Source organism: Chiloscyllium punctatum, chromosome 5 (genome assembly GCF_047496795.1).
Source record: "Chiloscyllium punctatum isolate Juve2018m chromosome 5, sChiPun1.3, whole genome shotgun sequence".
Taxonomy (NCBI): Eukaryota; Metazoa; Chordata; class Chondrichthyes; order Orectolobiformes; family Hemiscylliidae; genus Chiloscyllium; species Chiloscyllium punctatum.
The window spans coordinates 32,684,096-32,712,092 of record NC_092743.1 but is presented as its reverse complement, the minus strand read 5'-3'; the positions used below and the strand labels follow the sequence as shown (position 1 = coordinate 32,712,092).

The 27,997-nt window shown below is 40.0% G+C and overlaps 1 protein-coding gene across 1 annotated transcript in view; it reads left to right on the top strand.

Moving 5' to 3' along the window:
• The window catches only part of LOC140476966 (1-phosphatidylinositol 4,5-bisphosphate phosphodiesterase gamma-1-like), a 217,236-nt gene that overhangs the window by 70,648 nt on the left and 118,591 nt on the right, over positions 1-27,997 (top strand). Inside the window, exon 2 of the mRNA XM_072570007.1 lies at positions 27,581-27,730. Within this exon, the coding sequence (XP_072426108.1) occupies positions 27,581-27,730 (150 nt within the window). The remainder of the gene's footprint in view (positions 1-27,580; positions 27,731-27,997) is intronic.

Below are 27,997 nucleotides of genomic sequence, written 5' to 3'. Positions count from 1 at the left end.
AGAGGGGATGTCAGAGACGGGTTCGTTACACAGAGAGTTGTGAGAGCATGGAATGCGTTGCCAGCAGCAGTTGTGGAAGCAAGGTCATTGGGGACATTTAAGAGACTACTGGACATGCATATGGTCACAGAAATTTGAGGGTGCATACATGAGGATCAGTGGTCGGCACAACATCGTGGGCTGAAGGGCCTGTTCTGTGCTGTACTGTTCTATCTATTCTATCTATCTATCTAATTAATTTCATCTATTTAAATATATTTTATGGCCTTCATTAAAATGTTTACTTGAAGGCATGAGTCTCTCTCAAACGTCGGGCTCAGTTATTTTTGATGTGAGTAGAATTTTGATGCTATTTCTTTTGTATAGTCTGAGTATTCCCAGTATATATTATTCTTGCGAAGTCAGCTATATTGAGAACTGTTTTTTCTTTAGTTTCAAACAGCTTCTGCTCAAATGTTTTCCAAACCTTTTAAGAAAACTCCATGGAGAGAAAAATGACAGTGTTAGCAACATTAAAGACAGGGACAGGCCCCTCATTATTTTGTGTCTGCGGCTGCATTCAATTAGATTGTGGTTGAAGAATATCACATTCTAATTGTTGTGTTTTGACCTGGTGTTTCATATGAATAAATTTTAGGAAGTGAGAGATGAGGACAGGGAAATCTTACGCGATTAGGTCAGCTGCCCAAATATGCCTGATTTTATTCTCCAGTCAAGAGAAAATAAAATAAAACAAGGAACAAATAAATTGGGCAGGTCATAAAACAAGCAGACAATTTGGTCCAACCTAAATGGGTGGGCGAGTTCAAAATGAGCTCAAATGTTTTTTATTTTGTCATTTATCCACATGGACAGTTTATGTTTCATTGGAACCAATATATTATCACTGATCAAAAATGGTAAATACTTAGAGGCGTGTATAGTTATTTTTAATATCCATCAGGCAGACAGAGCAAGAAAGTTAAGAAGTTATGATTTTTGGATGGTGAACTTGACCATCACCACCCTTTCATGTCAAAAGCCAAGTGTTTAGAGTCATTTCATAGCCTGGACAGAAGCAGTACACTTCAGGCACTGAACAATCACCCCATTACAACTTGTCAGATGTTGGCCTGTGGGTGGCTAGGTAGCTGCTTGCTTGACAATAAAGTCGTTTTGGGTATTGGCTCAGATTACTTCTGTGGGGACCTCAAGAGTGTTTTTGATGTTTCTGGTTCTTTAAAAATACATTTTAACTGAGTCTTTCACGATATCTCCTGTTATACTGACTGGAACCTCGTGAAGAGTCTCTACAGCCATTCGAGAGAAGGTTCACTTCAAGATGGCATCAGTGAGAATTCAGGCATAAACCAACGTGGAGAAAGTAGATGTTAGTGTTAGAAAAGGGAAAGGGGCTTTCGCTCTATGTTCGGTTTTGGGGAACATCATTGTGAGGAGAAATTGGAAATTAACATCAGCAGCATGGGTAACAATGATGACAAAAAGCAATGTCTATGTGATATGATTTCATAGAGAGAAGTGGAAAGCAGGAGAAGCTTTAATGTGATTATGAGAGAATATGTTCAAGGATGCTTTGGGAGATTACTTAGAGTTAGAGCCCCATACACACAAAGCAACTGAACGAATGGGAGGAAAGGATATAGGATAAAGGAAGAGAAGGTGGAACAGGAGAGAGAGGAAGATAAGCTCAAATAGTTTAAAGTGTTCGAGGAAGGGGCAGTCAGTAAACAAAGATGCGGTAGAAAGGGAATTGTAAATTGGAGTGGTGAAAAGATATTACAAGAAAGGGAAAAGTATGAGTGATTGAGGCAGGAAATTGCGAGGGAGGTATAAGGGCGATATTTTGACCACAACCTCAATTTACAGATGATGCTGGCATATTCCTCTACTACACCAATGATCACCAACCAACCAAAAGGAAACATTTTTACAAGAAAGTTAAACAAAAGAAAAACAAAGTTACGGATAAAAAAGCAAAAGAGCAGAGAGAGAGAGACAAGGGAGATTGATAGTGCCAGAAAGACAGCAGATTGGGCGAGATCTCATATTCTGTAACATACCACGCACTGTTTCTAAATATTCCTTTCACATTTACGGGGACTGGGTGGTTGTTTCTGAATGTGTGAATCCTTCCCAATGTGCTCTGAGTAATTGGCAGCATGCAGATGAGAAAAGTATTCCTGACAGACGAGTATGAATAGTGCCTTTAAATGATCCCAAGAACCAAAAGTAAGTTGGAAAGTGATGAGCAATCACTTGCACAAACAGTTGAATAATATTTCCAAAGTTTGAGAGTTAAAAAACTTTTAAAGATGGAGTTCACAAAGACGAGAACTTACTGATAGCACTGGTAACATGAGTGTTGGTGAGAGAATAGGAAACTTAAGCAGAAATACAGGGCTGAGAAAGATTGCAATGATAACATCAGTAAAAAGTCATAGAGAAATTAATAGACAGTCAAGGGGCGAAATCTTATAAGGATTAAGTGACATGGGCAATGGCGAGATAAGTGGCAGAATCAGTGAATATGGTGAGGCCCATTGTGATGCCAACATCATCTTGTTCCATCTTTTATGCTTTTCACAAGCAGTATGGTGAGATTCTTGCGAGGCAGCAGCGAGGTGATGGTTGACGTTCATCATTCATCGTTAAATTCCTTGTGAATGCCACCATATTCCTCAACAACATTCACAAGCTCATCTTACCAAAATCACCAAAGGAGCTAATCATCGGGGAAACCTGGAAAGGAAATCAGGACAATCACGCTTGGCAGATTCAGCTTGACAAATGAACATCTGCCTCACCATCTCCTTCTCCATGGACTTTGGCATCCAACATGTCAGCCCATCATAACTCCCCGTGGCACTTCAATAGTGCACTGGCATTACGGTTTGGAAGCACAGACTTATACTGCAGAGTGTAGCAGAAACTGCCCTTGAAAGGCTGTAAAAGGACAGGCATCCATCTGCCACCCATCTTGCCATCAGGATGAAGGGCTAATGCCCGAAACATCAATTTTCCTGCTCCTCGGATGCTGCCTGACCTGCTGTGCTTTTCCAGCACCACTCTAATCTAGACTCTGATTTCCAGCATCTGCTGTCCTCTCTTTTGCCCTGTTCTGATCCTGCCCCATTGAAGCTGAACTAACCCTTCATTAGGTCACAGAAAAAGTGTATCACTCACATTGAACAGTTTCAAGACAAATAGTTTTCTCAAGCAGCTTAAATAGACTGTCTTAATTTATTTCACCAAAGTATTCAATCAGGATTGGCCTCCTTTTTTTGCATAATTTCTCTTATAGCTGCTGGACTGTGAAGACCATGTCAGTTATAGATCTTCCAGTTTGGAAACCACACTGGATCTGCAGCCTGACAAAGTCGACATGAGCAAATACTGTACCCATGATGCTCAGTAGCAAGGTGCCTCAATAGTTGTAATCACCACTATAGTCACTCTTGTTCTTTCAGGATGCTGCCTGACCTGCAGTGCTTTTCCAGCACCACTCTGATCTTGACTCTGATCTCCAGCATATGCAGTCCTCACTTTTGACTAGTTTAGTCTTTGGGGCTAGGGGTTGCAAGGTCTGGGCAAGGTTGCTATGTAATCATAAGGGACTGTGGGAGTAGAAACTCGAAGGTGGCAAAACTACAGCATGCTTAGAAAAGGTGTTACAAGGCATAGTGGGATGGGGGGGGGCGGAGCAAAGGAAGGCTTGTTCCATACTCAGTATCTTCCTGGCTTCAAATTAGGGGACAAGAATAACCATAGAAGGCATAGGCACCTGAAACGCCAGTATTTAGGTGGGAAAGATAGAAGGATGGAAGTGAATGTAGACAGCTTGGATAAATGTGAATCCTGTGGGGACAAAGAGTCCAGCCACTAGAAAGGATATTTCAGGACTCACCGAAACAGTGAAGTACTCACTGTTGGTAAAAATTGAAGCAGTACAATGGGAAAGATTGACTGTGAGCATACTGGGAGTGGCTGGCAGCGTCTGATAGTGCATCCTCCTCACCGGTCCTCCAGGAAGTGGACATCTCTCCTCTGGGTCACCCTGCCCACCAGGTCCCTGTTTGGAGATCATGGTACAATCTTCCCCTTCTCTGGCATCTTCTGACTTTGTCCGTGAATGAGCAGGGCAGCTTCGGAATGCCAATGATAGTCTGAGTGCACTCCAGCATTTGTAAAATGGCACAAACATAGGGGATGCTAGTGTTTCAGTGGATACCCACTGTGTGGCGAGTTGTCCCAGAAGGTCAGATGTAGTGGAAATCAGAGATACCGTGAGAACGAGGTTGATAATTAGTATGGTGAGTTTGGTAAGATATGGTGAGAAAACTGACTTGGCCTCACAGCAACAAACCTCCTAAAAAACCTGGGCAGAGATTTGGATATTGAAGCATTTTAACAGAGTGGTAGATCAAAGCTGGCAAACGGAGCATTGTTTAGCCTCAGCTGGCTGTCAGCAAGTTCATATGCAGGTGTTCCCCATTGTTCAGCAAGTTTCTTTTGTAAGTCGATACCAGGCTTAATTGCTAGTCACAGCTAAAGAAGTGGAATAGTAAATAGTTGGTGTCAGCATTTCTAGGCTAGGCAGCAACTAAAAAATAGGAACAGATTCCGGATGCACTTATAATCATTTCCAACAACTGTTCCTCACAGAGTAATGTGGAATGTCGTCTGAGGATGAGGAGAGTTTAACTTCGATGCCTGGTGTATATATGCTAACCTCAAGTATGAATGAAAGCTGGCCATTGGCTTCAAAGGAAATAGTTGACAGAGCTCCAAACTACAGTTGACAACTCCAAATGTCATTGCATATGAGCCTTTGGCATGTAAAATTAGAATGGGTTGCAGTAGCAGCCGAAGGTGTAATTATATTAAATATTCAATCACATACATACAGAGAAAGACACAATGACAAATAGGTAGGAATATCAGATTTCAAGTTTGTCAAAGCGTAGTGGGGTAATGGGAATATTGAAGATGAAGATTTGCTCGTTGGAGTATTTTCATACCACCACCCCCGCACCTCAAAAGCATGATTTTGATATTTTATTTGATGTGTTTCCAGTTTTTTGGGAGGCTCCTGAAATTATACATGCAAGCCAAAAATAATTTATCCTGGCAGGATTACAAATATTTCCATTAGGAAAACAAAGTAGCTGTACAGACTTTAATGCAAACTAATTGGATCCAGTTCCATAGTAAGTCCACCAAACGCCTTCCATGTGGACAGTGTTTTCAAGTTACTCTTTATTTTATCCAGATTTGCAGTTGAAAATTAACATCTTTCTTGCTTCTGCTTTTCAATACCAATCCTAATTTTTTCATCATAGGGTCACTGTTACTACACGGGTTAACCTCTCCTGCTTAATTTAAAACCAGCAACACAGAAAAGATTTATTCTGTGCAGTAACCTGTAAAAGTTCAAGTGGCTCAAAAACTACTTAAAGTAAAAATTAACAACTTTATTTCTTAAATTATAACAGAGAATAATTAACTAACAACAATATACAAGCCCTTCCTCTAACCTATCTTTTACCTTCCCTTCTGTAATATTAGTCCAATAAAACTCCCAATTAAGATTTACAAAACAACACTTTTTATCTCAAAACCAGGCAGCTTTTGGATCTTCTATTTGGATCTTCCTGTGTCTTCTTTTCTTTTTAGGAATTTCTGCGTCACAGGTTACTGATTGAAAAGGTACCTTTTAAGAGAGCTATTTTTCAAGCATTCTGCTACATGCTGGGGCTTGGCAGTTCTCCTCTCAACTGTTCAATTTCACCCCCCTCCCCAGTCTTACCCCCAAAGCATCGGATTGTGTCATTGGCTTTTAAGATTGTCATCATATTCAATTCAAACTGGATTGGAGTTTGGTGCTTTTGGGGGTATAACTTAAACTGATGGGCTGAATTAGAATTTGCTTTTGTCTCAAGGCAATGAGCTAATCGAGTTGTTCGACCAAGTGTTACATTGTTACCTTATTGAGAATACTTGGTGCTGTGTCTGGTAATACTGCTGCTTTTAACTCTCTTAAAGTACACCAACATCATCATAACAGTCACTTCCAATCTGCCAATCTTTGCATGCCATGCATCTGGAATACTGTGAACAGTTTTGATCCTCTTATCTAAAGAAAGATGGACATACATTGGAGGCTATTAAAGAAGATTCACAGGATTATTGTGGGTATGAAGGGATTTTCGTATAGTTGAGTAGTTTGGGATTGTACTTATTAAAGTTTAAAAGAATGAGAAGCAACCTTATTGAAATATATAAGATTCCTAAGATGGGTTGACAGGGTAGATGCAGAGAGGTTGGTCCTCTTGTGAGAGAGTCTTGAACCAAAGGGCAGACTCTCAGAATTAGGTGTTGCCCATTTAAGACATAGATGCAGAAAAGTTTTGTCTCTCAGAGGGTAGTAAAACCATCCATTTTTTTACTGCAGAAGGCTTTGAGTATATTCAACTATGTGATGGACAAATTTTTAATCAGTAAGGAAAACAAGGATTATCGGGAAACGGCATCTCATTGTGATCTCATTGAATGGTAGAGCAGATTCAGTGGGTCTGAATGGCGTATTTCTACTCCAACCATGTTATGTTCTTACGCTTTTATAGATAGGAAGTCTTGTCACTGTCAATGAGAAAAGGATAGCAACTGGTATTAAGAAATCAGAAGGAGCGGCAACAGTAACTGGGCAGGTTGAGGGCCAAAAGGTAATGATAAACCTGGTGGAGGGATGGGTGCCTCCACATCATGGTGACAACTGAACAAGCAATAGGTCCGCAGGGAGAATCCAGGATAGTTCACAATTTCACCACAAGAAATTGCAGAAAACTTATTAATCTTCCACCATACTTAGTTGCCTTTGGATCTCAGGATTAAAACTTGGTCCATTTTTATTTCTCACCTGCGTTCTATCCCTTGGCAATACCATTCAAAAATACACTTGAATTGACATGTAAACTGATGGCACTCAGCTCTATCTCACTATTTTCTCTGGGCACTCCTTAGCTGTCTCTGATTTGCCGCACTACTAGTTTGGCATCCAGAGTTGGGTGGGCAGAAATTTACTCAGACTAAATATTGAGAAGAGTGAACCCATTTTCTTTGGTTCCCATCTTAAACTCCATTCCCTATCTACTGTTTCCATTCTTGGTAACCACCTTAAGTTGAACACAAAGATTTGCAACCTAGATGCTGAGTTTCATCTCAATATGAGTCTCTGACCATTTGTTCAAACATTGCCAGTGCTGTCCACTTCTACCTCTATAACATTAGTCAAATCTAGCTTTGTCTCAGCTTATCTACTGCTGACACACTCATTAAGCATTTATAATAATCATATAGAACTATGGATAATGCAATTCTGAAATAAAAACAGAGTGCTGAGGTCACCCTTTATCAGAATATCAAATACTGCCAGATCTGATGTGTTTCTCCAGCACATTCTGCTTTTGTTTCATTTTGTTTGCTACGTCTAAGCTTGACTGCTTCAATGTTCTTGTTAGCTTCCCACCTTCCACTGAATATAGAAACTTAACTAAATTAACATAAACTAACATAAAAATCATAACATTACTAAAGAAAACTGTCAGTGTAGTGTTAATGTTACTAGACCAGTAATCCAGAGGCCCAGACTAATGTTGCAGGGTGCTGGTGTGAATCCCACCATTGCAGATGGTCAAATTTGAATTCAGGAAGAACCTGGAATTAAAAAGCTAGCTTAACGGTCACCAGATAACTGTTGTTATTTGTTGTTAAACACTCATCTGGTTCACTAATGCCCTTTAGGGAAATAAACCTGGTCTTCATAATTACAGCAATATGGTTAACTCTTGACTGCCATCTGAAATGGCCCATCAAGCTATTCAATGTGAGAGCAACTAGGGTTAAGCAATAAATACTAGGTTTTGGCAGCAGGCCCACATCCCATGAAAAAATAAAAAGAGGAATTGTTCTTGCTCCAAATTTCATTCATCATCTCTGTTCTTGAAAACCTTCACTTGCCATCCATTTGACAATGCTTTCATTATAAATCCTCATCCTTGCCCCTCCGTACCTTCTCCAACCCCACAAAGCATTGAAATCTCCACATTCCCCCAAAGCTGGTATCTTGCTCATTTCCGATCTTAATAATTCCACCATTGGTGACTGTGCTTTAAGGAGCTTTAGCTCTTTGTACCTTCCTCCATTAAGATTCTCCTTCAAAAAAGAAATATAAGTACCTAAGAAATAGGAGCAGGAATAGGTCATCTGGCCCGTTGAGCCTTCTCGTCATTCAATAAGATCATGGTTGATCTTCTCATTGACTCAGCTCGTCTTAACCGTCTGCTCACTATAACCTTAATTCCTTTACTCTTCAAAAATCTATCTTTGCCTTAAAAGCATTCAAATAGGTGGCTTCAACTGCTTCACTGGGCTGGCAATTCCACAGATTCACAACTGTTTGGGTGAAGAAGTTCCTCCTCAAAAGTCTACTTTAATCCCAATTTTGGCCATCTCTCTTGCTTTCTTCTTCTCTATACTCTAGTACTGAGCATACCTACAGCTTAAATCATGTCAAGCTAACCATGGTTTAATGGGCCCTGCACTTGGTCATCATTAGTTGGCCAAATAATGTGTCATTACATTTGGTCCACCGCCTCTGCTCTCAGCAGCATTGCTGACCACTTGAGTTGCCATGGGAACTGTCTAGTGCTTGTTTAATTCTGCCTCTCATCTTGAATACTGGACAGAATTGCTCCAAGTCCTCTTGTGATAGGACCTTGATCAGAAACAAGCTGCTGGCCATCATTCTCCAGTCACTTTGATTCCTTCCACTGACTTTAAAAACAAAAATGAAAGAAAACCTGGATGTCTACCAGGACAAAGGGATGATGTGCAGATGCCAGTGTTGGACTGGGTTGGACAAAGCCAGAAGAGAGAAAGTGACGACTGCAGATGCTGGAAATCAGAGTCACGAATGTGGTGCTGGAAAAGCACAGCCACTCAGGCAGCACCTAAGGAGCAGGAGAATCGATGTTTTGAGCATAAGCTCTGAAGTGACATGACTTATAGGGCATCCATTCTCTTGTTATTCAGTTGTTGCCACTTTACTCACTGCATCTGACACTTTTGATCACCTGCAGAGACTTATTATTCAACATTCCACTCACACCATTGATGTGATCTTTTGATGTCTCTGCCCATTAATCTCTCTGCCTACAAATTCTGTGGCTGTGATCTTCTGGCTCACTTCATCTGATGAAGGGGCTATACTCCAAAAGCTTGTGATTTTCAAATAAACCTGTGGGTCAGAGGGAGGCACTGGGGGTCTGTGAGAAATCCGAGTCTGTCATTCAGGGAGTGTCATCAGCTGCAGGTGTACCTTCACCACCAGGTTATAGCTTTTTATGGTCAGCCCCTGTGAGACGCTTGTGTGTTGGAGATCCTCTAATCTGGGGTAAACTTGGGATATTCTACTTCTACCAGTTGTAGAACTTGAATTGGGTCAGACAGCAAAAAATTGCAAAGATATCTGGAATTCCTGCCCATTCTTCTCCAGCATTAACAAGAGGAGATGTTCCAACTGTCTTCACATTGTCAGAGTCTATTTGCCTGAGTGACCATGGAGCAGAACCAGGGTTGCTTGGTGTAGATTAACCTGAGAATCACCCCGCCTCAGGTAAGGGGAAAGGTTGAGAATGGACAAAAGCTTAACTATGCCCCATTCTAAGAATAGCTAATGAACATGCGCACAAGGAACTTTGTCAAATCCGCTGGCATTGGGATGTGTATCTGTCAGGTTCTGGAGGTGCCTTCTCTCACCATATAGTTACATTCAAGATCACGTGTTGCTGTTCACTCACTTGAGTGTTTATCCAATCTTACTAACAAAAGATAAATTTTATTGGCAAAAGATTACAATCTTTCAACTTACACATAAGTTTATACTATCCTTGAACGATGGGGTAATTAAGAACCAAAAAATGCCTACAACTTTAATTCATTAAAGTTTTTTTTATCTCCTCCATAAATCCATGAATGGTTGCCAGAAGCAGTCACAAGAAACTGAATTGTGCGTTTTCAGGTGGAGTTGACTGAAAACTTCCAGTTCTGTCACCCAACTAATCTCCTTGGTTATCTACAAAACAAGAATTTCCCTGTAAGAACATAGACTTGAAGTCACTAGATTCCAGATATTGGCTTTTCTCATAAAAAAAGAACAAGGCACGTCTCAGGGTGCTTTCCAGCTAACGGCAGTACTACGAAGATGCTGAGCATAGATAGGGCAGGCAGGAAGAAACATTTCCCCTTGGTGAAGGGATCAGTGACCGGGGGCATAGCTTTCAGGTTTAAGGCAGAAGGTTTAAAGGAAATGTGAGGGAAAGTTTTTTTCACACAGAAGTGTGGTGGGGAATCTGGAACTCACTGTCTGTCATGATGTTAGAACAGAAAACCTAATAACATTTAAGAAATATTTAAATGTGCAGTGGTGCCAAGGCAAACAAAGCTATGGGGTAAAGGGCTTTTGCCCGAAACGTCGATTTCGCTGCTCGTTGGATGCTGCCTGAACTGCTGTGCTCTTCCAGCACCACTAATCCAGTACAAACAAAGCTATGGGCCAAGTGCTGGAAAATGGGCTTAGAATAGGTAGATGGTTATTTTAAAACAGCGTGACGTGATGGGCCAAAGGGCCTTTTTCTGTGCTGTAGATCTCGATGACAAACAGCAACTTAGTACATGGGCCTAATAGTTTGCATTTCAGTGAGAAACATTGGCCTTTGAGTAGTACAGTAGGATCTTGCATTCACATCTTAGGGAATAGCCATCAGTTTAACATTATCCAGTAGCACAATAATTTGTTATTTCATAGGATGGTGACCTTGCTGGAAAAGCCAGCACTTATTGTCCACCCCTCTTTGCCCTTGTACTGAGGAGGCAATTAATCATTCCTTTCATGCTGTGATCTGATTGGTTCTTGCTGCCTACCCAGAAGAGTAAGTAAACAAAATTCAACAGGGACTTCAGTAATATGCTGGAAATTGAAAATAAAAACAGGAAATGCTGGAAAATCTCAGCTGATCAAACAGCAATTGATTCTAAAATAATTGACCTAAAATGTGAACTTCGTTTCTGCTTCCACAGATGCTGCCTAATCAGCTAAGTATTCCCCACATTTTCTCCCTGTTCTACAGACAGGGTTATTGTGGCACGGTGGTAATTTACTTACTGCTAATCTAGGAGGCCTGGGACCAGTCCCACTGCTCAAGAGGTGTGGAATGACATCTCTGAACAGGTTGATACAGAAAATATCTGCCTATACTGTAAGGTCCATCAAATTTGTTTTCTACCATCCTGGCAACCATGATAATGCGTTTGCTGGTTAATCATAACAATTAGTGCTTTTTGCTGCATGAATAGTGCATTTCTAGTCAATTACCCAGTGTATAATTAATCAGTCATTAACATTCAAATCCATTTATAAACCAATCACAGGAAAGTTACAAACTGATTTCACATTAGCTTAAGAAAGCAATTGGAGAATGAAAGAAGAATGACTGACTCATGTAATTGAATGGTTCTGTAGGCCACTTAATGATATTAACCATCCAGATTTCAGAATGAGCAGAATAACAACATTGATCAGTGGATTATGAGAACCTAAACGTTTTCTTGAGTGTCCCTAGGACTTAGCCTTGCATTTTTTTGAAGTGTAAAGATGACCAGATTCAGACATTGTATGTGGATAGTCAATATATATCCACATAGTTGGAAATGCTGCTGATACATACACAGGAACAATAACAGATTTGAATAAAACACTAAAAGGTGTCTAATACTCGATTGAACCAGACCTAATTAAGAACATGAGGATAGGAATGAGAATAGGACGTTCAACCTAAATGGGGAGTCAATGCCTTTGAGAAAAGTGGGGTGGTGTAACGTAGTAGGAAGAAGGAAGGGAAGAAAAGAGATTTGGGAAATAACAGAATACCATCGAACTTCAACAACATTCAAATGGAGCGTAACAGTAAATAACTTCCAATTACTCACGATGAATACTTGTCAGTGGATCATAATATACCCATCCATCTGTGGTTAAAACTTCACCAAATGAAGCTGCTTCCAAGTCAACTCCATTGAATACAAAACTGAAAAGACAAATTGGCCCAGGACATTTGGTGAGCCAGTTTCTGAAGTGCTTCTTACAATCTATTGTTGTAACTTTGGTGAGAAGTCTTAAAAATCCCAGAGAAAAGTGCTTACTGTATTTCCAGAGTGTCGTGACTCTTCATCTGGATGATGAGCTGAAGAAATGATGTGGGAATTGAATCCTTTGTCTGATCTGCTCACTCAAAGTGTGGAGTTGTAGCTGAGGCATATTTCTCTAGCTATAAAATATCTGCTAGTAGCTTGGGTGTGAAGTCATTCATCATATACTGCATAGAATCATAACAATTTACAGCTCAGAAGAAGGCCATTTGGCCCATTGTGTACAAACTGGTTGATGAGGAGCCATCCTACTAAATCCCACTTCTTCATAAGTAAATATAACAGTTAGGAAGCTGTTTTATCATGGGAATAAACAAATCCGATTTCTGCATTGTCCATTGTCTAAATAAACACAATTCTTACATGGATGAATGGATCACAATCTGTATTGGGAATGTAGCTAGTTTGGGAATCCCTTAACAAGGAAAAATGTTAAAATTCCAACCTCTGCTAAGGCCAACTAACTCAGCACAAACTAGGAAACAGACACTTTGAAATAAATTCACTGAGTCTTCAAATCCATTGACCTTCTACCCAAATCAACATTATAGTTTCAACTAATGCACCTGGATTAAGCCCTGTCTTCCATTGTCTAAAATATCCCCTTTAGTTGAAGTATTCTTTGTCTTTTTTACTTCAAATGAATAAGCTTCAGGGCTGCAGAGGTACAAAGGTTTACAGGCAAGCAAATATGTTTGTGCAGTTTATCATGGTACAGCTGTTGCTAATACAATAGACTCAGGCAGTTCCAAGTATAAAGTCCATCTGTAATGTATCCAAGGTCACAAGACTGCAATGTGACCGAGAGGCATTAGAAAATCTATTTCCTTCTGATTGTTGATAAAAGCAGGGGTTAAAACTGCTCTGACACCACCCCCCTCAAAAACAGAATATTAAGAAACTTAAGTCACCATAGAAACACTCATTGTTTTTCCTGCCTGTGGAACATTTTTCTGAATTTAACTTTCACACATGTAGAAGTTAAAACGCAATGCTAACTATTGCTTCATGGACCTGGGCTTCTAAAGTCTATATCAAACTATAGGAAGCCTATAACTTGATATGGTTTGGAGAGATCTTCAACTTTTCATATTCTTTCCCCATATTTGCCTCAGCACCAGGTGGAGGGTTAGAAAACACAGGTACAGGGAGCAAACCTTCAGCACATTAAACGTACTTCAACGTTTTAGCAGGAAAGGCAGAAACTTCTCACTTCAATCACAAATCCATACACTTTCTCCAGATCAAACATGAGAATAAAATACAGAAAGTGCTGGATGGCAGTATCTGTGGAGTTAACTTCTTCTATCCCAAGACTCTTATTTGCAACTAAGAAATTTAAATTTGACTGAAAATGTTGACTGAAACTAAGTGGTAAAATCCTATGACTTACATTGGGTACATAGCATATAAACAGACTATTCAGTCCAATTAATCCATGGCAGCTTTCTCCCATCTTTTTTCAAATGAATCTACAGCCATTTCCCCTTCCTTCTCCCCCATAGGTTTATTCAGTTTCGCTTTACTTCTTTTTACTGCTCCCTGTGGTAATGCATACCACACTTTCTCAACTTTTTGATGAAAGAAGTTTAATTTGAATTCTCTGTTAGATTTCTTGGTGACTGTCTTACATTGATGGGGACGAGTTATGTTCTCCCCCACAAGGGGCAACATTGGGCAATGTTTTCCCAAATTGAGTTAAAGTTTGTTGAGTAAGGTTCATGGTTCCTGGTCCACCATGGTTCATGGAAAAGCGCAGCAGGTCAGGCAGCATTCAAGGAACAGGAGAATCAACGTTTCGGGCATCAGCCCTTCTTCAGGAATGAGGAAAGTGTGTCCAGCAGGCTAAGATAAAAGGTAGGGAGGAGGGACTTGGGGGAGGGGCGTTGGGAATGCGATCGATGGAGGGAGGTCAAGGTGAGGGTGATAGGCCGGAGTGGGGTGGAGGCGGAGAGGTCAGGAAGAAGGTTACGGGTTAGGAAGGCGGTGCTGAGTTCGAGGGATTTGACTGAGACAAGGTGGGGGGGGAGGGGAAATGAGGAAACTGGAGAAATCTGAGTTCATCCCTTGTGGTTGGAGGGTTCCCAGGCAGAAGATGAGGCGTTCTTCCTCCAACCGTCGTGTTGCCATGGTCTGGTGGAGTCCAAGGACCTGCATGTCCTTAGTGGAGTAGGAGGGGGAGTTGAAGTGTTGGGCTGCAGGGTGGTTGGGTTGGTTGGTCCAGGTGTCCCAGAGGTGTTCTCTGAAACGTTCTGCAAGTAGGCAGCCTTTCTCCCCAATATAGAGGAGGTCACATCGGGTGCAGCGGATGCAATAGATGATTTTCACCTGCACCTCCACACGCATCATTTACTGCATCTGCTGCACCCGATGTGGCCTCCTCTATATTGGGGAGACAGGCCGCCTACTTACGGAACGTTTCTGAGAACACCTCTGGGACACCCAGACCAACCAACCCAACCACCCCGTAGCTCAACACTTCAACTCCCCCTCCCACTCCACCAAGGACATGCAGGTCCTTGGACTCCTCCATCGCCAGACCATAGCAACACGACGGTTGGAGGAAGAGCGCCTCATCTTCCGCCTGGGAACCCTCCAACCACAAGGGATGAACTCAGATTTCTCCAGTTTCTTCATTTCCCCTCCCCCCACCTTGCCTCAGTCAAATCCCTTGAACTCAGCACCGCCTTCCTAACCTGCAATCTTCTTCCTGACCTCTCCGCCCCCACTCCGGCCTATCACCCTCACCTTGACCTCCCTCCACCTATCACATTCCCAACGCCCCTCCCCCAAGTCCCTCCTCCCTACCTTTTTTCTTAGCCTGCTGGACACACTTTCCTCATTCCTGAAGAAGGGCTGATGCCCGAAACATCAATTCTCCTGTTCCTTGGATGCTGCCTGACCTGCTGCGCTTTTCCAGCAACACATTTTCAGCTCTGATACTCCAGCATCTGCAGTCCTCACTTTCTCCACCATGGTTCATAGCAACTTTTCTCATATAATGGGCTCTACAGTATCCCACTCATGAAACCATGTAGTAGGAGGTGTGCTGCACAGGAGGCTATTAAATAAGAGCACATGGTGTTGGGGCAAGGGTACTGTCATGGGTAGAAGATTGGCTGACTAGCAGAAGGCGGAGAGTGGGGAGAAAGGGGTCTTATTTAGGATGGAAGCCAGTGGCCAGTGTTGGGACCACCACTATTCACATTATACATTCATGATCTGGATGAAGGAACTGAGGGCATTGTTGCTAAGCTGGCAGATGGCACAAAGATAGTTGGAGGGACAATAGTGCTAAGGAAATGGGGAGGCTCAGAAGGTCTTGGACAGGCTAGGAGGGTTAGCAACGAATGGCAGATGATATACAATGTGGGAAAGTGTGAGGTTATGCACTTTGGGAGGAAGAACAGAGGCATAGACTATTTTCTAAACAGGGTAAGGCTTTGGAAATCTGAAACACAAAGGAACTTAAGAGTCCTCGTTCTGGATTCTCTTGAGGTTAACATATAGGTTCAGTTGGCAGTTAGAAAGGCAAATGCAATTTCACGATTCATTTCAAGAGAACTCGAATACAAAGCCAGAGATTTACTGCTAAGGCTGTGTAAGAGTCTGGTCAGACTGTATTTGGAATATTGTGAGCAGTTTTGGGCCCCATATCTGAGGAAGGATGTGCTGGCCTTGAGGGTGTCCAGGGAGGGTTTATAAAAAATAATCCTGGAAAATAAGAGCTTGTCATATGAGCAGTGGTTGACGTCACTTGGTCTGTACTCAATGGAATTAAGAAGCATGGGGGGTGGGGTTGGCGGGGGTGGTTGGGGGGGATGCGGAGCGAGGGGTGCATGTGGACTCTCATTGAACCTTATACAATGTTGAGAGGCCTGGATAGACTGAACACGGAGAAGATGTTTCCACTAGTAGGAGAGACTAAAACCCTAGGGCACAGCCTTGGAGTGAAGGGATGAACTTATAAAACTGAAGTGAGATGGAATTTCTTTAGCCAGAGAGTGGTGACTCTGTGGAACTAATTGATGCAGGGGGCTGTGTCGGCCAAGTTATTGACTATGTTTAAGACAGAGATAGATAGGCTCTTGATTAGTAAGGGGATCAAGAGTTATGGGAGAAGACAGGAGAATGAGATTGAGAAACATCAGACATGATCGAACAATGGAGCAGACTCAATGGACCGAATTACCTAATTCTGCTGTTATGTTTTATGGTCTTATGTCTTGGATGCTTAGATACTGTAACTAAAAACATCTAAGGATATTAAATGGAATAAGAAACATTTAGGTTAGATTACTTACAGTGTGGAAACAGGCCCTTTGTCCCAACAAGTCCACACCGACCTGCAACCCACCCATTACCCTAACACTACGGGCAATTTAGCATGGCCAATTCACCTGACCTACACATCTTTGGGCTGTGGGAGGAAACCCATGCAGACATGGGGAGAATGTGCAAATTCCACACAGTCAGTCACCTGAGTCAGGAATTGAACCCAGCTCTCTGGCGCTGTGAGGCAGCAGTGCTAACCACTGTACCACCGTGCCACCCACTAAGGGAAGGCTGAGATGGAGTCAATGTTGGCAATGAGAATTTTTAACATTGAAGCATTGAAGCATTGCTCGCACATTAAAGAGGCAATTTGTCTGAACAATGTACCCTGTAATGGCAATGACTGCTTGAGGCCATAATGTGTAACATACATCCTTGAACAATGAATAGTTGCCAATGAAGTGCAGTTTGATGCCAGATTGCTGCATCAGTGGATCCATGAAGAAGGTAACTATCCTTAGCAGGGCCTCAAATTTAAACAATTTTACTAAATTCCTGAAGAGAAAATTTGTACCTTACTCTGCCTTAGTTGCTATTTTGTTTCATTACTGCACAGCTGTATTTGAATGGAAGATGGCAACATTTAAACTTCATGTTCTTATGAATGAATTGCAGGCTGTTCCTAATTCGGAGCAAGATACCCTTATTGTTCATGTTCCCGTTTGCGATGCTGCTACTGTGTCCCTGATGACCTTTGAACCTCACATCATTTCTGTTCATTAATGCCCCCAGTTTACCTCCAAAACCCAAGGCTTTGTAAATTGCCATGCTCTTGTTTGCCATATATAATCATGTAGAGGTCAGAGTGATGATGACTTGTGTAAACTTCCTGTCCCACCGTTAGAGATCCTGCCCATTTGTCATACATTGTCCCCTTCACTGTAATCATTGCCTCAGCAAACCAATCCAATGAAGACCATCACAAACTTGGTCGATATGGATAAGTTGGGCCGAAGGGTCTATTTCCATGCTGTATGATTCTATGACCATTCATTTTCTTGTCCAAGGAGAGAAAAAATGTAAATGACATAGAAATGTGATTAAATGCAAATGCATGGAAATGGTGAGGTCACCACTGAATAAACAGATTCTGAGGTCATTCTTTAAATCTGAAGGAGAAAATAGGAAACTTATTTCTTGATGTCAGGGTTTTGACTTTTTCATTCTCACCATGTTTTTCCAACTTTTTTTGCTGTTGCCTACACCACTCAACGAAGTAGAAATTTCCTTATATTGCCTCTGTATCAATTCAAAAACTTTCATAGCTATTAGGTAACCCCTCAACCTTCTGTATTCAAGAGAAAAGATAACCACCATGCCAATATTTTCCTGATATATATCTCATCCTTGTAAATCTTCTCTGAACCTTCATCTGAGCCTCTACATCATCCTCATAACATAGCAACCTGAACGACACACAGTGTGACCTAATCAAGGTTCAATAACGTTTTGACATAAATTAACTACTTTTCAATTTTCTTCCTCTACGATTAAAGCCTAGTGTAGTGTTTGCTTTAGTCACGGTCATGATCATTTGTACTCTGTCATCCTTTGTTCCTTTGTCTCACTTAGATTTGCACCTTATAAGGATTAAGTGATTTCTCTATTCTTCCTACCAAAATATATCCGGCATATTTATCTGTGTTGAGCTTGATTTACCTTTCTGCAGATGTATTAATGTTCCCGTGCAATGTATTGCTTTCCTCTTCAGTACTGACTCTGCTCCCACACCCCCCAAATAAGGCATTATCTGGACATTAGCCACCCTTTATCCTGTTATATCCCTTCTTTCCTAAAGGTATGGGTTCTTGCTGTAGAATGTTACTATGAGGTCATCTGTGTCATCCAACTGGTCATTTTTCAGATGTAGGTCTGAAAATAGCATTAGGATTGGGTTATCTACAAGTTTCATGCAGCATTGCGATTGTCATCCATTGAACAATGCACCCTTCCTGTAAAACAATTCTGCTCTGCAATCCGTAGGGTCAAGGATGAAAATATTTTACACTTACTCAGGAATGTTGAAATCAATTGTGCTACTTCATCATTAGCTAAAATGGGATTATGCTTCACAACTCAGGCTAAAAATCTAATCTGCAAAATCCTGGTCTCTGTAACGCAACCCTGAACTTTTATCCTAGTTAAACATCAGAATGTCTGATGAACTTGTATATCACAGGAACGTAGTAACAGGGGTAGGTTATTCAGTCTCAAACCTGTTCAGCATTCAGTCCTAGATTCTAGCTGCACCTGGCTTCTGCATTCTTGAATCTTTTGCTTGATGAAGATATCGTGATTTCAATTTTGAAAATTTAAATTTACTGGCCCTCAACGATATTTTGTGGGCTAGAATTCCAGGTTTTCATTGCCCCTTTTACAAAGCTAACAATCACACAACACCAGATTATACCCTAATAGGGTTTATTTGGAAGCAGTAGCTTTCGGAGCCTGCTCCTTCATCAGGTGGTTGTGAAAGGGCAGCGCTCCAAAAGCTAGTGCTTCCAAATAAACCTGTTAGGGTATAATCTGGTGTTGTGTGATTTTTAACTTTGTCTACCCTAATCCAACATAGGCATCTCCAAATCATACCCTTTTACAAAGCATTGTTTCTCAACGTTGATGGCACAGCTTTAATTTTAATCTGATATCTCCTCATACTGGACTTCATCAGCAGTGGAAACAGTTTCTGTCTACTTTTTCTTTAAACTACCTTGGACACTTCAATCAGATCACCCATGACCTGTACTGAACTGATGACAAAGCTTGGCTTTCCTAGCTGACCACATTTTAGTCTCAGTGTCATTCTGGAGAGTCAGTGCTGTAGCCTTACCTAGGCCAGTAGTGTGGTAGTCTAGTGTGGTAGTGTGATGTCTAATAGAAGATTTATATAACGGTGATCTAAATTCCACACAGTATTTCAGCCCTCTTTAAATATCAAATCCTGATCACACAATCACAGTCGTCACAATCTAAGTAAAGTCTGAGTACGCCAGCAGAGAGAGTCGGGTTAAAGACTGATTTTTGTAGTGATTCAGAGAGCAAAAGCTGTAATTCCCTGTTTGAAGCTGTGCAAAAATTGGCAGCTTGGTGCAGATGATGTCAACAGTTTCCTGACAGCATGCCAGGGTCGCCTTGGTAACCAGACTGGCAAAAGATGAGGACTGACCTCCTGGAAATGCTTTCCACTTATCAAAGCAGAGGCCCTGAATTGCAACATGAGGTTCTTAACGAACAGTAGTCTCAGATAATACTCTCAGTAATTTGTAACGTCCCCCAACTAGACACAGATATTAAACGCAAGAGTCTACCACTGATTAGGAGCAGTTTAAATCCCCTGTCTCAGAAATGAATAATAACAGAAAGATAAATACAGGATTTAAAGCTGTACAATCCCACATTTTATATTTGATGCTAACCTAGAAATTACTACTATAACTAAGTGAACCTGTAGTACTTTTGTATGACAGTCCTCTACTGCATTTGTATTCATGTAGATGTTAACCTGTTTATGTTTAAATAGCACTGTGCCTTTGCTAGACTTTAAGGAGAACAAGGAGAGGCATACTACTAAGTATTGCAAGAACAACGTCTCGGCAATAATATTTCTCTGTACTCCATCAACTTCCTCCTCGTTTTTTGAACATATTGCTTGACACAACAATGCCACACTACCTCTCGATTCTCTTCAACCATCATGGTAGTCTGATCATACAATGATAATGAAGTTATTGGGTGGAATTTTGTGTCCTTCCCAATGGAGGGCAAGTTCAGTGCTGGTGGGGAGTCGGGAGAAGGCATCTAATCGGATAAGTGGGTTTTGGGCATGGTTCCTCAGCATCTTCCCACGTCTGTCCCAGCTATATCTGTGGTTGGAAAGACCATGAATGTCTGCACCAATCAGAGCTCTTACAATTACCAATTAATGCCCACTGGCACACCATCAATGTTCATCTAGCAAGCAGGTGGGGTTCTCACCATGTGGGGAACATGCGAGTGAGTTCATCCTGTCAAGTTTGCTTGCTGACTCCCAAAGTGAGGTGTGATCCTTACTCAAAGACACTCATTGCCTTTTCGAGAGACATGGTATCAGAAAACGGTAGCCTCTTAAGAAATACTCAGTTGTGGCCAAACCCCCTCAATGCTTTCACCTTTGGACACCTCTCCCTCCTAACCTGGCCTCAGATCTAATAATGACACTAGATCTTGAGTGGGCATGAAATCAGCAGAAGCCCTGATTATGCCACCTTTCAATATATCTTCCATCCTCTGATTGGCCAGAGGTCTGGGTAGACACCCATTTTAACATGTACGGTCATGTTTAAATACAAATAAGGGATATATTTTCTGTAATTTACAGTATCAGTTGCCAAATAAGTAACATTCGGTCAATGTTGATGTTAGTTTTTTTTACAATAAATGTTTAAAATGTTAAAATCTTGTCTTAAAGTCTTGCAATTTCTTCAAGTTGATCACTGGAAATTCAAATCTCTTTGCAGGGATCATAGTAATAATGAGATCAGTTAACTTGGCACAGCCTTGGATACGATTTCAGGAACTTTGCATTTGATTTCATTCAGTTCCACACTTGGCAATGTTTTTATCACCAAGGATTATATTTGTCCTTGTTACAATTGTTGTACAAAACTAACTTTCCGGAAGGTGACAGCCATGGCACTCTTGTCTGTGAGCAAAATTCTGTAGGTTTCAGTCACATATTAAGGACTTCAGCACAATCCTTTAGTTAACATTTCAATACAATACTGGCAAAGTGCTACGCTGTCAGAAATGCCAACCCAACTTTTATGCAGATGTAGATCCAGTCGTGCTATTTTGAAGAGTAAGGTTTGTTCAGTGTACTGGCCATTAATTTTGCCTTAATCAATATCATTAAGAAAAAACATTTAGTTATTTACTTCAGTACTGATTAAACCATATGTAAGTTAGCTTCATTGCTTCCCTATGTTGCATGAATGACTGTGTGTGAAAGTATTTAATTGGCTGAAAAGTGAATTAAGATTTCCTAAGAGTGTATAAGAGTACATAAAAGCAAATAATTCATTTCTTTTTTTAAGCATTTTTTCTCACACCGTTACTGTGTTGCTTCTTTTTAAATTGACATAAAAGTGATGAGAAGGCAATTTATGATTAAATTATGGAAGAACTCCCCTGAAGGCTCATAGACTGGAATATACAGACCAGGGATGTCACTTGTTCATCCTCCTGCCTATCCTGCCAGAGCTGAAGTAGCAATAATGGTCTCACAGATTATGGAAGATTTTCCTGCTCATTTTCACAACTGGCTGGTAAATGAAGCAATCTAGATACTAAATTAGTATAGGATTAAACTCATCTATGAGGCCTCCTGAAATGGTATAGCATCTTGGTGCTCAGTTAAAACTCATAAATGAAAAGAGATAAGGTAGTGAAGAGTGTCTTTGGAAATGTACTTTAGGAAGCAGTTAGTAATTTTAGAAGAGGAGGGAAGAGGCACTAGGTGCCTAGAAAAAAAACGACATGCAATTCTCTGGCAGATGTATAGAGCAACTCGATTGAGACCTATTTATGAATGTGTGCAATATGCTGTGAATGGCTGGGACATTTGAAGGCAGCCTCAAATTTCCTCAATTAGTTGTAAGCATGATTTTATCTTCAATTGTAGGTGATTTTAAAGAAAATTAAAGATTGCTTTTGTCATAAGGAGTGTTTGTAAAACCAGTTTTGCAAATGGAATAGAGAATAAGATGGCTATTCTCACCACTATCCCAGCATTGTAACTATTAGAGAAGTGGTGGCAAAGTAGTAATGTCAGTGGTCTAGCAATACTTGAACCCCTGTGTTGTGGACATTAGTTCAAATCCAACTGTAGCAGATGTGCAATTTGAATTCAATAAAACTCTAAACTTAAAGGCTACTCTAGAGATGACCTTTTGAGAAGGAAAGCTGCTGGCTTACATGTAATTCCAGGACCCACGGCAATGACTCAACTGCCATCTGGGTAATAAAACATTGACCCATTCATGAATAAATAATACAAAATATGGTGCAATGGATGAGTAGTTTCCTGCTAAAAGCACAGGATTGAATCCTGATTTATTGTCTATGAAATGTCTGCCAAATTACTTTGTCAGATTTAGGAAATAGTTTGTAAATATACTGGAATATAACTATAGAATATTCCAAGGATGAGGGACTTTGAGTCTCCTGCTTCTTGGACGCTGCCTGACCTGTTGTGCTTTCCCAGAGCCACTTTTCAAATCTGACTCTCCACCATCCGCATGTGGTCCTCACTTTCTCACTTTGACTGTATAGATAGTTTGGAGAAATTGGAGGGTGGTTTTCTTTCAAGCAGAGAAGATTATAGAGAGACATGAAAGATGCTTTCAAATAGGAAGGAAATGGCCAAATTAATGAAAAAAGAGACTTTACTTAGAAATTATTGTAAATATATAGCATTTGAATATTTCCTAGAAAATAGTTTTATTTAAAATTAGCGATTAGCGCAAGACTTTTAAGAACATTGCAGGATAGCCAAACACCTGTGACAGGATCCACAGAAGAGTATTTGAACCTTAAAAAAATCAACTAAGAAACAGTATAAGCAGAGTCATAAATATTGTTTTCATGGACATACAAGGAATGATGGAAGTCTCTCTTTCTGCTGCAGTGGCAAATTCTAAGATTTGAAAGAACCATTTAAAAGAATAAGAATTCTAAAGGCCATACATGTAAACAGAGCGCAGCTATCTTCAGACAAGAAAGAATTGAGCCTTATTTTGAGAAGTTAAGATAAGGCCATTCTAAATAAATTATATCGTGAGTACAGTTCTCTTCAAATGTATTTGACTGAATATCTACAGCTATTATCTTTTAAGATAGATTTGAACATTGCGTGTAGTTTTGCTGATTTCAAAACTTACAGAGGGAAAGCATTTTATTATAGCACCCAGGTTAGAAGTTTCAAAGCTGATTATGTTCCTTCACTGATCTGGAATTTACCTTAGCTGAGGTTTTAAGATGACAATAAGTTTGATTAAGGAAGAATACCATGCTGAATTGGGGCCGGGCAGGGTTGACATGGTGTGGGGAGGGGTTGGTACTAGCTAAAGCTAGTAAAGCCATCAAGAAGGCTTTAAAATGTCATCAAAAGTCATTACCAAAATCAAGAATGTCCATTACAAAGTAGATAGAAAAGAATTGATTCCATTAATGGAAGGGCTGATGCCTCGAAAACACCAATTTAAGGCAATTGGTTAAACAACCTAAGAAGACATGAGCAACAGCATTTATAAGGCATTGATTGGTTGCAATGTTGAAAACACTGGTGAAAGGATGGTGGAGGCAATCTTAATGGTAGTTTTCAAGAGAGAATGAATTAGTATGTAAAATAATAAATTGTTGGGCTTTTGGGAAGGAGATGGGACTAGCTGGATTGTTGTTGCAATCCAGCTCAAGGCCTTTAGTTTTGAAGCCCAGGACACCCTAGATACTTAATCCTGTGCGTCTGGTGGCTAGGTCCTGGGAGGGATTGGTGTGAAAGGACAGTAAATCGAGTACTTTTTTACGTTTCTATTTTTATGCTGAACTTTTATTTATTAGTCTTTCAATTTTATACCAAATAGTTAGGTATCTGTACCGAGGTATCTCGTACCTAAGGTGATGTCATAAGCAGCATCACAGCAAAGTTCTCACTGCACTCATTCAAGAGCACGTGACAATAAAGCTAATTCAGTGAGTTGGCACAGACTTGATGTGGTCACTCCTACACTGTAACCATTCTATAATTCAATGAATTCCTGATGCTGGGGCTGTGGCATTTTGCTCAGGTAGAAGAAATGAAATGTTACTTTTCGTGTCCTGTGCTACACCTGATCCATAGTTCCTAAAGCTGGAATTCACTGACTGTAATGAGGAATCCACTGCTCCCAATCTGTAACACTGTGCTTTTATGACTGTCAGAAATGAGAGTAACAGTGGAGTGGAAAAGTTGAACTCAATGTGCAACAATGCCTTTTTCTTATGTCACCTTTAATTCTTCTGATTTCTGCAAAATGGAGACAATGACATAGTGACAGTGTTACCTAAAGAAGGTTAAGAAAAGGTTTAGGGTATAGGGAGAAAGACTTAAAAGGGACCCAGAGACAACTTTTTCACACAGAAGATGGTACATATATAGAATGAACTGCTAGAGGAAGATACAATTATAATATTTAAAAGAATATTGGACAGTTACATGGATAGGAAAAATTTAATGAAATATGGGCCAAACACAGTCAAATGGGATTAGTTCATTTTAGGAAACCTGGTCATCATGCGCTTTCTTCCTCCACATTCCATGTTTTCTATTTCCTTCCAATAAACTTTATTTGCTTAAGCAAACAATTTGTTTTATTTTTAAAAATCAAACTAGAATGAGACACTGCATGTTCTGTATTCTTTACTTTCTCTCTTTGTTGTCTGCTTCTCTGTTTGATGTTAGAAAATGGAATACCTGTCTCGCAGGTTTACAAAATTAGCATTTACTTTTTTTCAACACATGCCACATGTCCAGAATGCACAATCTTAATTTAGCTCATAGCTTGAAGCAAAAGTATCAAGTCCAAATTCAAGCTTTGTGGAAGAGGTTGAGATTTTCAAATAGAAAAACTTCAGCCAAGGCATTAGAAGGTACAAAAGTTAATTAAGTGGACATACTTAATCACTATTGTGAAATATATAAGTTTGAAGTCGCATTTTTAAAAAATACACAGCGTTACATTTGCACAGAACAGGAAAATTCAGCTCAATTTGTCTCTGCTGGTGTTTATAATCCATATGAGTCACCACCATCTGTCTCACCTCAAATTTTCAACATAACTTTCTCTTCCCTCATGTATGTATCTTAGTTTCATTTAGAGATTATCAAAGATATTCACCTCAACCACTTCTAGAGGTAGTGAACTCCACATTATAATCATCCTTTGAATAATTTGTAGGATCCATATAGTGTGTAAGGAAGTAATTTGGCCCATTGAATCTGCCTCAACCCTTCGAAGAGCATCCCACCCAGACTCACCTCCTAACCCTATCCCTTTAACTCTGCATTTCCCATGGGCAACCCACCTAACCAGCACATCTTTGGATTGTGGGAGGAAACCAGAGCACTTGAAGGAAACCCACGCAGACAATGGGAGAATGTGCAAACTCTACATAGACAGTCACCAGAGGCTGGGATCAAACCCATGTACCTGGGTGAGGCAGTAGTGCTAACCACTGAGCCACTGTGCTTCATCCAAAAAACCTACCTTTTCTTTCCACTTGGATGTATTCATAAGGATCTTGTATTTCTGGTCCTTAGTATTAATATCTTACATAAGTGAAAACAGTTTCTCAAAATCTAGTCAGTCAGAACAGTCCATAGTATTAAACTTGATTTTAACATTTTGGGGGGCATAGAAGTTTCAGTTACTTCGAAATTTGTAGCAGTTTTCAAGTAAAATGGGGAAGCAATTTAACCAGGGGCATGGGTAAATTTCAAACTGCTTTTCTTTATATTAGTATTTTAAAGAGATTTGATAACTTCTATCATGTTTCAGCTCATACTTTGTTTTTAGTTACTAGCTAAATTTTATACCATGTTTTACAATTTTATAGCTACATATTGTTAGTTAGTAGAATCAATATAAATATCGCGTGAAGGTTCACATATTATTCACGTCATCATTATTATAATGATGAAACTTGAATTCTAAAGTGGACATTGCAATTCAACAGTCTCTGAAACAGGGCAGAAGAAGAGAAGCCCTGAGTGGCTTAATGTCAATCAGAGAAAAGCTCCAGAAGCAGAAGACTGTGGAAATAGAGTTTAGGGACCTCATGTGAAGAAATAAGTGAGCTGTGTTAGCAGTTTGCTTAAGGGTCTCCGGAAGAGACATCAACTAAAAGAAATCATGAAGTGACTACAGAAGTGAGCTAAAGAGAAATTAGTTAAAGCCATGTCCAAGGAATTCTAAAGTAGAAACAGAGTGACCATACATTGAGGGTTGATGATTGCAAGGTTGTTATTGAGCGGAAGAGATTTGAATATTTATTTCTGATATTTGTAATAAGATTGTTTGAATTAGTTCTTTGAATTAGTCCAAAATATTTCTTATTTTTGTTTTGTATTTAATAAATGCTGATGCTGTTTTACAAAAACGCATTTGTAGCCTTTTGTGAATATGTTCAGTGATTAACCACTACATTAAACAAATTGCAAAGCTAAAATTAACTGTCCATCAAGCTAGCAACCACCTTGGGATCTGACTTGTGAATATTACAATCAGCTGGGATCATAGAAATTGGGCAATTTTAAAATTAATTAATGCATCAAGACTAAATGTTTCAGCAGTGGACAATGTCATTATTACAGTACATTGTTCACTGAAAGAAATAATTACTGTGTGACAAGTTTACTTCATAAATATACAAATAGGAATGTATATTGGAAAGAAGTTGAAAAAAACTCTAAAACATGCCAAAGAGAAGTAAGATTTTCAAAACAGAATGTATACAACCATGTAAAATCTACATCATATTACTATTTGACCTCTTCTGGCATTGCACACAGAAATTGAAGACTAACTCTAGTCTTTGATTGAAGTGGGGTTAGTAGGCAGAAGGGTCATTGGAAAAAAAGAAAACTAATTCAGTCATTATTATAAAGTAATATGTTATGTTTTTACTTTTCTATTCTCATTGTATCCTCGGTCCAAAGTTATAATGCAACTTATCCATGTAACCTGTCATGCTATAATTACATGCTGATGCTAATGATTATGCTTTAGCTTCTTCAATGAGGGAGGGCATAATTGCAGCTTTACAACTTTTATATAATCAGTTTGCATTATAAATATGGGAATGAGCATTCATAATAAAAATGTTGACAGAGCGGTCATGTGGATGCAATCTTGTTCATACTTAATTCATGGAATAAGCTGAGACTTCTTTTCTTCTTTTCATACAGTTGACATCCGGGAAATTAAAGAAATTCGACCTGGGAAGAATTCAAGAGATTTTGAACGTTATCCAGATGATGCACGCAAACTGGATGCTAGTCTGTGCTTTGTCATTCTGTATGGGATGGAATTCAGGCTGAAAACACTAAGTCTTTCAGGTAACTTACTGAATTCCTTTTTTTCTCATCCCAAGTAAAGAAATGCTAGAGCTGGAATCTGGAACCTGAATCACGGTCAATTCATTATCAGGGCTAAGCAGTCCCCATCGGGTACAGTCCAGACTAGGCAGTATGCAGAATAATAATCTCTCAACTTTGTCCTATCAAGCAGTCTCAGATCAGATATAAACATGAATGCCGACTAAAACTCTCCTGACAGTAACCTTGCAAGATGTCAAACACTTCAGCACAGACACATGCTGTACA